The sequence below is a fragment of the Schistocerca nitens genome, chromosome 4, assembly GCF_023898315.1.
Source record: "Schistocerca nitens isolate TAMUIC-IGC-003100 chromosome 4, iqSchNite1.1, whole genome shotgun sequence".
In the NCBI taxonomy this organism is placed as follows: domain Eukaryota; kingdom Metazoa; phylum Arthropoda; class Insecta; order Orthoptera; family Acrididae; genus Schistocerca; species Schistocerca nitens.
The window spans coordinates 109289425-109301156 of record NC_064617.1 but is presented as its reverse complement, the minus strand read 5'-3'; the positions used below and the strand labels follow the sequence as shown (position 1 = coordinate 109301156).

The 11732-nt window shown below is 44.3% G+C and overlaps 1 protein-coding gene across 1 annotated transcript in view; it reads right to left on the bottom strand.

Annotated features, from left to right (window-relative positions):
- Nucleotides 1-429: 429 nt before the first annotated feature.
- The window catches only part of LOC126251730 (15-hydroxyprostaglandin dehydrogenase [NAD(+)]-like), a 77697-nt gene continuing 66394 nt past the window's right edge, over nt 430-11732 (bottom strand). The window contains exon 7 of the mRNA XM_049952335.1: nt 430-621. Coding sequence (XP_049808292.1) covers nt 504-621 — 118 coding nt within the window. The 3' untranslated portion in view covers nt 430-503. The remainder of the gene's footprint in view (nt 622-11732) is intronic.

Sequence of the window (11732 nt, the reverse complement as noted above, 5' to 3'; positions counted from 1 at the left end):
CAATGCTGCCTGATGAATATAAAGTTTAAGGTGATTCACACATGTAAGAAATAGGAGCGGGCTCAAAATTGAACACTGTGAGTGATCCCTCAGTAATTTCTCCCCACCTATTATCATTTTATTATCTTCCAACATTATCTGAATTACTGTTTGAATAATTTATTGCACATATTAGTAATTGTTTCATATTAAGATGGCCACTTGAAATACTGGTCAAAACCCTGAAATATCATTTGGCAACATGTCGTGGGCTACAGCCAACAACAATTTTATGGAAATTGACTTGAGTCTCAAAAGACTGTGCATTTGAAAGAATAACCTTTGTGACTGAGTTTAACCTCAAACATCATTTCGCATTGTAGGAAACGATTCCCACAAAGGGAATCGTCTAGTGGGTGGCAACCATTTAGAGTAATTCTTATTACTGTATATGTCATCACTCGAATCAGGTATACTTTATTCACGATAATGTGACGTGTACAAAATGGCATGTAGAACAGTCCTTATTGGACGAGCCGCTCGTAGACGATCTCCCTGATCTTGCTGTTGTCGGCCATCCAGACAGACCCTGGCTTGCCCTCCCGGATGGCAGTCATCAAGCCTTCAGCGATGAACTCAGGCCTGTGAAGACAACACATGCACTTCATTTAGATTGTTCCAAAAGAACATTGCGCAATAAGTAACAAAATCTGTAATTCCAACCTCCACATGAAGTTAAGTGCTAGCTGGGAATTACCAGTGGAATTACTTTATTCCTGTAGAGTGTATGCTTCAGAGGTGAGATAGCAGTAATCAACAATAGATGAAGGTTAACAACGTGCTTCCGCCAAGTGCAGTATAACTATATATAATGGACAAAGATGACCTATAATCACCTGGCTTACTACTGCTTATAACAATTTATTTCATATCTTATGTACATAATTTTTGGCGTGAGTGTCTGGTTAGGGTGCATCAGGTTACATTTAGAGATGGGAAACTCACCATCTTCATGTGCACAACAAATTAACAGGGCATGATGTTACTGCACACGTATCTCTATGTCGCTTAGTTTTGAAAAACCTAACAGGGCTAGACTAATCAAGTAAACTAGATATAATAGAAATACCAAAAAAAGTTTTGCATCACCTCGGTTCTGAGAGTTCCGGAACCTGTACAGAAAACTGGAATAGAGATCAACATAAACATCATTTCCGCCCTTTTTACTGCTCATGAAAACCACAAAATGGTTGAAATGGCTCTGAGCACTATGGCACTTAACTTCTGAGGTCATCAGTCCCCTAGAACTACTTAAACTTAACTAACCTATCACATACATCCATCCCCGAGGCAGGATTCCAACCTGCGACCGTAGCTGTCGCGCGGTTCCAGACTGTAGCGCCTAGAACCGTAGAACCGCTCGGCCACCCCGACCGGCTGAAAACCACACACTGCATGTTGTACCACCACACAGCGAGTCCAGATTGCTGTACACACCGGTACCTCTTGCACCGATGTATGCCTGTATTCGTCGTGGCATACTACCCATAAGTTCATTAAGGCACTGTTGGTCCAGATTGTCCCACTCCGGAACGGCGATTCGGCGTAGACTCCCTGGTTGGTGGGTCACGTCGTCCATAAACAGCCCTATTCAATCTACCCCAGGCATGTCCGGAGAACATGCTGCCCACTCTAGTCGAGCGATGTCTTTATCCTGAAGGTAGTCATTCACAAGATGTGCACGATGGGCGCGCGAATTGTCGTCCATAAAGACGAATGCCTCGCCAATGTGCTGCCGGTATGGTTGTACTATTGGTTGGAGGATGGCGTTCACGTATCGCATAGCAGTTACGGCGCCTTCCATGACCACCAGCGGCGTACGTCGGCCCCACATAATGCCACCCCAAAACAGCAGGGAACCTCCACCTTGTTGCACTCGGAGGACAGTGTGTCTAAGGCGGTCAGCCCGACCAGGTTGCCTCCAAACACGTCTCCGACAATCGTCTTGTTGAAGGCATATGCGACACTCATCGGTGAAGAGTACGTCATGCCAATCCTGAACGGTCCATTCAGCATGTTGTTGGGACCATCTGCACCGCGATGCACGGTGTCGTGGTTGCAAACATGGACCCCGCCATGGACTTCAGGAGTGAAGTTGTTCATCATGAGCCGGCCGGTGTGACCGTGCGTTTCTAGGCGCTTCAGTCTGGAACCGCGTGACCGCTACGGTCGCAGGTTCGAATCCTGCCTCGGGCATGGATGTGTGTGTGATGTCCTTAGGTTAGTTAGGTTTAATTAGTTCTAAGTTCTAGGCGACTGATGACCTCAGAAGTTAAGTCGCATAGTGCTCAGAGCCATTTTTTTTGTTCATCATGCAGCCCATTGCGCACAGTTTAAGTCGTAACACGACGTCCTGTGCCTGCGCAAAAAGCATTATTCAACATGCTGGCGTTGTTGTCAGGGTTCCTCCGAGCCATAATCCGTGGGTTGCGGTCATCCACTGCAGTAGTAGCCCTTGGGCGGCCTGAGCGAGGCATGTCATCGACAGTTACTGTTTCTCTGTATCTCCTCCTCGTCTGAAAAACATGGCTTTGATTCACTCCGAGATGTCTGGACACTTCCCTTGTTGAGAGCTCTTCCTGGCACAAAGTAACAATGCGGACGCGATCGAACCGCGGTATTGACCGTCTAGGCTTGGTTGAACTGCAGACGACGCGAGCCGTGTTCCTCCTTCCTGGTGGAATGACTGGAACTGATCGGCTGTCGGACCCCCTCCGTCTAATAGGCGCTGCTCATGCATTGTTGTTTACATCTTTGGGCGGATTTAGTGACATCTCTGAACAGTCAAAGGGACTGTGTCTGTGATACAATATCCACAGTCAACGTCTATCTTCAGGAGTTCTGGGAACTGCGGTGATGCAAATTTTTTTTGATGTGTGTATGTTAGTTACTGTTTTAGTACAAAACACAGAGGTAATAGTCCATGTACTGAATCCAATCCCCCAAATCATTATTTGCGTTTACTATTTGACTTCCAAGGTAGCAGGATTCGTAAATGCATGTGCACTGTGATCCCCAGTTATGATGTTAGATTTATCGCCATTCATGTCCCTGCTACTCCTCATTATTTTAGTCTTTCTTTAGTTTGCTCTCAATCCATATTCTGTACCCAGTAGACTATTCATCCGAATCAACAGGTCCTATAAGTCTTCCACACTGTCAGCGAATCGTATTGGTGGTCTCCCATGAAATTGTCCTGTCATTCATTTCCGTCACTGCATCATAAACACAGAGGTTGAACAGTAAGGGAGAGAAGGCAGGGATGCAAATTTACTCACTTTTTAAGCCAACCATTCCTTTTTGGTCTTCTTATTGTCCCCTCTTCACTCTTTTACATGTCATACAGGGTGTCCGTAAAGTCTCATAGTTGTTGCTGTGGTCTAGAGTCCAGACTTGTTTGATGCAGCTCTCCATGTTACTCTATCCTGAGCAAGCCATTTCATCTTCGAGTAACTACGGCAACCTACATCCCCCTGAATATGCTTACTGTATTCATCCCTTGGTCTCCCTCTACGATTTTTACCCATCGCCCCCCTCCCCTATTTCCCTCCAGTACTAAATTGCTGATGTGTCCTACCAACCGAGCCCTTCTCTTAGACAGGTTCTATCATAAATTTCTCTTCTCCCCAATTGTATTAGTACCTCCTCATTCGCTACATGACGGATACATGTAATCGTCAGTATTCTTCTGTAGCAGCACATTACAGAAGCTTTTGATCTCTTCTTGTCTAAACTGTTTATCGTCCATGTTCCTCTTCCATACATGTCTTCACTCATACAAATATTTTAAGAAATGACCTCCTGGCACTTAAATCTATTCTCCATGTTAACTAATTTTTTTTTCAGTAACGATTTTCATGCCATTGCCAGTTTATATTTTATATCCTCCCTACTTCGCCCATCATCCGCTATTTTACCTCCCAAATAGCAAAACTCATTTACTACTTTAAATGTCTCATTTCCTAATCTAGTTCCCTCAGCATCACCTGAATTAATTCAACTACATTCTATTATCCTCGTTTTGTTTTTGTTGATGTTCATCTCATATTCTCCTTTCATCACACTGTCCACTCCATTCAACTGCTATTCCAAGTCCTTTGCTGTCTCTAACAGAATTATAATCTTATCGACAAACCTCAAAGTTTTCATTTCTTCTCCCTGGACTTTAATTCCTACTCCAAATTTTTCCTTTGTTTCCTTTCCTGCTTGCTCAATATACAGATTTAATAACATTGGGGATAGGCTAGACTCCAGTCTCACATCCTTCTCAACCACTGCTTCCCTTTTGTGCCCATTGACTCTTAGAGCTGCCATCTGGTTTCTGTACAAACTGTAAATAGTCTTCTGCTCCCTTTATTTTACCGCAGCAAGCCTTAGAATTTGAAAGAGAGTGTTCTAGTCAATATTGTCAAAAGGCTTTCTCTATGTCCACCAATGCTATAAACGTGGGTTTGCCTTTCCTTAACCTATTTTCTACGAGAAGAAACTTGTTCCTACATTTGTCCGGATTCCAAGCCGATCTTCCTCAAGGTCGGCTTCCACCAGTTTTTCCATTCTTCTGTAAAGGATTCGTGTTAGTGTTTTGCAGCCGAGGCTTATTAAACTGATAGTTCGGTAATTTTCACACCTGTCAGCACCTACTTTCTTTGGAATTGGGATCATTATATTCTTTTGGAAGTCTAAGGATATGTCGACTGCCTCATATATCTTGCTCACCGGATGTAAGAGTTTTGTCATGGCTGGCTCTCCCTAGGCTATCAGTAATTGTAATGGAATGCTGTCTACTCCTGGGGCCTTGTTTCGACTTAAGTCGTTCAGTGCTTTGTCAAATTCTTCACGCAGTATCATCTCTCTCTTCTCATCTTCCTCTGCGTCCTCTTCCATTTCCAAAATATTGCCCTCAAGTACATCTCCCTTGGAAGGACCCTGTATATACTTATTCCACCTTTCTGCTTTCCTCCTTGGCTTAGGACTGGTTTACCATCTGAGCTTTTAATATTCTTACAAGTGGTTCTCTCAATCCCGTCTCCGGCCATCCTGATTTAGGTTTTCCGTGATTTCCCTAAATCGCTTCAGGCAAATGCCGGGATGGATCCTTTGAAAGGGCACGGCCGATTTCCTTCCCCATCCTTCCCTAACCCGAGCTTGCGCTCCGTCTCTAATGACCTCGTTGTCGACGGGACGATAAACACTAAATCTCCTCCTCCTCCACAAGTGTTTCTCTTTTGTCCGAAGGCTCCTTATTTTTCATGTAGGCAGTATACGTGCTTCTACATCCTTACATTTGACCTCTAGCCATTCCTACTTAACCATTTTGTACTTCTGGTCGATTTCGTTTGTATCCCATTTCGCTCATTTCATTTATTGCATTTTTATATTTTCTCCTTTCATCAATTAAATTCAATATCTCTTCTGTTGCCCAAGGATTTCTACTAGCTCTTGTCTTTTTACCAACTTGATCTTCTGCTGCCTTCACTATTCCATCACTTTAACTTACCCATTCTTCTTCTAGTCTATTCCTTTCCTTTGTTCTTGTCAATCGTACCCTATGATCCCTTCAAAACCAACAAAAACCTCTGTTTCTTTCAGTTTATCCATGTCCCATCTCGTTAAATTTCTGCCTTTTTGCAGTTTCATCAGTCTTAGTCGACAGTTTATAGCTAATAAATTGTAGTCAGAATCCACATCTGCCTTTGGAAACGTCTTACAATTTAAAATCTGGTTCCTAAATCTCTGACTAACACTGTATAATCAATCTGAAATCTTCCGCTGTCTCCAGGTCTCTTCCATGTATACAACCTTCCCTCTTCATTTTTAAACAGTTAGCTATGATTAAATTAACTCTGTGCAAAATTCTACCAGGCGGCTTCCTCTTTTATTCCTTTCACTCAGTCCATATTCACCTACTACTTTTCCTTCTCTTCCTTTTCCTACTGTCTAATTCCAGTATCCAGTGACTATTAAATTTTTTAGCACTCTTAACAACCTGAATAATTTCTTTTATTTCATCATACATTTTCCTCAATCTCCTGTTCATCTGCGGAGCTAGTTGGCATATTAACTTGTACTACTGTGGTGGGTGTGGTCTTCGTGTCTATCTTGGCTACAATAATGCGTTCGCTATGCTGTCCATAACAGATATCCGTGTTCCTGCATTACCACTATTTGATTTTGTATTTATAACCCTGTATTCACCTAACCAGAAGTACTGTTCCTCCTGCCACAGAACTTCAGTAATTCCCACTCTATCTAACCTATCAATTTCCCTTCTTAAGTTTTTTAACCTATCTGCCATTCCACGCTCCGTTCTGCAGAACGGCAGTTTTGTTTCTCCTGATAACGACGTCCTCCTGAGTGATCTCCACTGTAAGATCCGAATGGGGGACTACTTTACCGAAGATGATATCATCATATAACCATACAGTAGAGCTGCATGCCGCCGAGAAAAATTAGAGCTGTAGTTTCCCTTTCTTTTCAGCCATTCGCAGTGCTAGCACAAGGCCGTTTTGGTTGGTGTTACAAGGCCAGATCAGTCAATCATGCAGACTGTTGCCCCTGCAACTACTGGAAAGGCTGCTCCCCCTCTCAGGCACCACGTTTCTCAACAGATACCCCTCCATTGTGGTTGCACCTACGGCACGGTTATCTGTATCGCTGAGGCATGTAAGCCTCCCCACCAACGGCAAGGTCCATGGCTCATGGCGGGAGGGGGGCGGGGGTGGAACTCCCATTGTCATTTTTAAAAAAAATCATAACTTGGAAACTATTAGGAACAGAGAACCGTGATATTTTTTTAAAACGTTTAGAAGCTATCAGAATTGTTTTCCTGTGCAATTTCTTGCCGATGTGACTTGGACTGCATCAAATAGGCGATAGACCAGGATAAGGTACAATGCGTCATCCGGTGCGCCGAATCCATATCTGTGAGTACGATATTACATAATTATCAACACCAGCATGGGAAGACACTACGGGCAGAAACAAGCACAATGAGATGGTTCGAGAACTTTAGACACTGTTGAACGCGATTTGCGGAAAGCACGATCATTTGTATGTAAAGTATTACAAAAGCAGTTACTTAAAAAATCCAAATGCTCCAAGCATTGCAGCCAAACGATCGTTCTCTGCGGTACGCAATAGCGTGTTCCAGACTGGTCCCTACAGAGGCTGACAATGAGTACCTGGAGAAGTGTCTGAACCCAAATGAAGCAACGTTACACGTTTCTAAACATTTGAATCGTCACTGCGTTAGGATTTGGGGCTCCGGAAACGCGCGCAACTCACGTGAACAGATCGGTTAGTGTTTGGTGTGTCCTAATTCATGATACGTTAGGCCCATTTTTTTTTTCACAGAGAAAAAGGCATCGGAAATGTATACTTAGGCATGCTCCAATGGTTTTCGCTGCCAAAGGTCGATGAGCTGCGGCCATGTATCGTCTTCCCGTATGATGGCGCAAACCCACATTGAAGATTTAAGGTGTGGGTGTGCTGAGTGACGCGTTCCCTGACAGCCACCTGGGTCGTGATGGTCCCATCGCATATCCTCTGCGCCCTCCAGATGTGACGCTAGAGACTTCTTTTCGTGGAATTACGTCAAGGCTCGCGTGTATACAACACTTGCCAGTGACACGGCTACTCTTCCTGCACGAATCAATGAAGCAATCACAACCGTTGACGCCGCAGTACTGACCTGTACATTGCAGAGCTCTCATGTCGCCTTAATGCTCTGTGAGTGACATCTGGGACACACAGTGAAATTCTAGCATAACAAAAAGCAAACTTTAACAACTGTTAAGCGTTTTGTAATAACGCAGGCCGCAATACCTCTAATACACTACTGGCCATTAAAATTGCTACACCAAGAAGAAATGCAGATAATAAACGGCTATTCATTGGGCAAATATATTATACTAGAACTGAAATGTGATTACATTTTCACGCAATTTGAGTGCATAGATCCTGAGAAATAAGTACCCGAACAACCACCTCTGGCCGTAATAACGGCCTTGATACGCCTAGGCATTGAGTCAAACAGAGCTTGGATGGCGTGTACAGGTACAGCTGCCCATGCTGCTTCAACACGATACCACAGTTCATCAAGTGTAGTGACTGGCATATTGTGACGAGCCAGTTGCTCGGCCACCATTTTGACCAGACGTTTTCAATTGGTGAGAGATCTGGAGAATGTGCTGGCCAGGGCAGCAGTCGAACATTTTCTGTATCCAGGAAGGCCCGTACAGGACCTGCAACATGCAGTCGTGCATTATCCTGCTGAAATGTCGGGTTTCGCAGGGATCGAATCAAGTAGAGTAGAGCCACGGGTCGTAACACATCTGAAATGTAACGTCCACTGTTCAAAGTGCCGTCAATGCGAACGAGAGGTTACCGAGACGTGTAACCAATGGCACCCCATACCATCACGCCGGGTGATACGCCAGTATGGCGATGATGAATACACGCTTCCAATATGCATTCACCGCGATGTCGCCAAACACGGATGCGACCATAATGATGCTGTAAACAGAACCTGGATTCATCCGTAAAAATGACGTTTTGCCATTCGTACACCCAGGTTCGTCGTTGAGTACACCATCGAAGGCGCTCCTGTCTGTGGTGCAGCGTCAAGGGTAACCGCAGCCATGGTCTCCGAGCTGATAGCCCATGCAGCTGCAAACGTCGTCGAACTGTTTGTGCAGATGGTGGTTGTCTTGCAAACGTCCCCATCTTTTGACTCAGGGATCGAGACGTGGCTGCATGATCCGTTACAGCCATGCGGATAAGATGCCTGTCATCTCGACTGCTAGTGATACGAGGCCGTTGGGATCCAGCACGGCGTTCCGTATTACCCTCCTGAACCCACCGATTCCATATTCTGCTAACAGTCATTGGATCTCGACCAACGCGAGCAGCAGTGTCGCGATACGATAAACCGCCAGCGCGATAGGCTACAATCCGACCTTTATCAAAGTGATGATACGCATTTCTCCTCCTTACACGAAGCATCACAACAATGTTTCTCACCAGGCAACGCCGGTCATCTGTTGTTTGTGTATGAGAAATAGGTTGGAACAAAATTGTTAAGGCTTTCGTGGCCACTTGTTGACAAACTGCCTATTGGCTTCTGTCTCGGGTTCTTCGGCCGACGTTCATCTAATGATTTTTCTGACGTTTCGCCAGCACGAGTGGCTGGCATTGTCAAAGCTTCACCCTCCATTGCCGGTGGTGAACTGGAGGCGAGCTCGCGGCCGCAGACTATATGTACCTGGCGCGCCAACGTCCGAGGGCTTCTCCGCGGTCATTTCCGGTGCGGTTCTCCTCTTGCTACCTGCGACGGTCGTTCGCTGCAGTACGGGAAGCCAGGATCCGTTTACCTTAAGGCTTTCCTCTTTCTTGTTGAAACTGTTCGCGTGTTTTTGGATTTCTACAGCTTCTCTGAACAAGCGCGTGTGATAGTGCTTCTCTACAGCCAGAACTTCCGTGTCGGCGAATTTTATTACGTGGTCGGTCTCATTCAGTGCGTGCTCTGCCACGGCCGATTTCTCCACCTGCCACCGACCACGTAATAAAATTCGCCGACACGGAAGTTCTGGCTGTAGAGAAGCACTATCACACGCGCTTGTTCAGAGAAGCTGTAGAAATCCAAAAACACGCGAACAGTTTCAACAAGAAAGAGGAAAGCCTTAAGGTAAACGGATCCTGGCTTCCCGTACTGCAGCGAACGACCGTCGCAGGTAGCAAGAGGAGAACCGCACCGGAAATGACCGCGGAGAAGCCCTCGGACGTTGGCGCGCCAGGTACATATAGTCTGCGGCCGCGAGCTCGCCTCCAGTTCACCACCGGCAATGGAGGGTGAAGCTTTGACAATGCCAGCCACTCGTGCTGGCGAAACGTCAGAAAAATCATTAGATGAACGTCGGCCGAAGAACCCGAGACAGAAGCCAATAGGCAGTTTGTCAATAGGTTGGAAACTTTCCTCATGTCAGCACTTTGTAGGTGTCGCCACCGGCGCCAACCTTGTGTGAATGCTGTGAAAAGCTAATCATTTGCATATCACAGTATCTTTTTGCTGTCGTTTAAATTTTGCGTCTGTAGCACGTCATCTTCGTGGTGTAGCAATTTTAATGCCTAGTAGTGTAGTTTCGAAGTTATGCTGCTTTCAGTGAGACGTTTGTTTCTTGACTTCTAGTCTAGTTTCCATTATCAATCGCTATTTCAGAACTTCCTCTCTGGTGCCTGTATCTTCCTTAAGGACGCATTTATATAACAAATCCTCAGCTTTTTCCTCTCCGTCTGTGTATTATTCGAGTCAGCAACTTGGATGCATGAGATGTTATGCTGATAGTGCGATAGTTGTCGCATTTAGCCGGTCTCGCTAGCAGTCAGTTTTTGTTGATGATATTCTTCCCACAGCCTGATTGTATGTCTCCAGACTAATAGACTCTACATACCAACTTGAATATTCGTTTGGTTGCAGTCTCATAAATTCTGCGCACAAACTACAATACTCGTTTGCTTCCAATTTACTCCAATGATATTGTAAATTCTAAAGGAGTGTTATCAATCTCTTCCCCCTTGTTTCTTGGCAAATCTTCCAAAATTCTGTCACACTAACAGTTGATTCTCCAATGTCTTCCTAATCGACTTCAATGTTTTCTTCTATCACGTCATCAAACAGCTCTTCTTTCTCTTCCTTGTAGGGGCCGTTGATGTGATCTACGATACATTCAACGGTAGAATTCCTTCTACATTCTTAATGCTGAAACACTTGATTTCAAATTCACCGAAAGTTTTCCTAAGCTGTACATCTAGTGGGCATTTCTTTTTCGATTTCTTAACATTTTTTCCGTTGCCATTTCGTTTTAGCTTCCTTTCATTTCATATAACTTCATTCCTATGTGATTTGTGTTACTCTACTCCTTTCTCTTTCCTGAATGTTTTTGTGTTTCCTCCTTTAATCGGTTAATTGAATTATTTCTTCAGTTGAAGGTTTCTTCGCACGTACCTTTCTTGTATCTATAGCTATCTCTCTACTTTCTGTGAGAGCCCTTTTGGAGATGTCAATTCCTCTTCAGCTGAGCTACCTACTGGGGTATTCATTATTGCAGTATCTACAGCTTCAGAGAATTTCAAACTCACTGCATCGTTTCTCAGTACTAAAATATGTTACTTCTTTACACACTGATCCTTCCTGATCCTGTTACACTTCTTCATTACTAAAGTGTGGTTTGATCTATGTCTCCTCCATGGTACAATCCAATATCTGTTTTTAGAATTGCTGTCTCATCAGGAATTAACACAGCTCGTTCTCCGTGTGTCTCCAGGCCTATAGCAAGGATACCTGCTTCTTTCATGTTTTTCAACAGTCTCTTTACTATTACTACCTGAAATTTATTTCAGATGTCATGGAGTTTTTCTCCTTCGTACTGCCAAGCCGATATTCCTCCAGAATTCTGTTTTCCATTGCTTCTCGTACTAGAGCGTCACAATTCGCCACGACTATTAGATTTTCATCTTTCCTTAAATGCTGTGTTGCCCCATCACTGTCTCCGTATCATCTCTCTCTCTCTCTCTATTCAGTGTCTCCACATTATCTCTCACTCTATCTGTTCATCTTCTACTTCTGACGACGGCTTATATAGCTGAACTGTATTTGTAGGCATTTTTTTGCTGTTGATTCTGATAAGAATAATCCT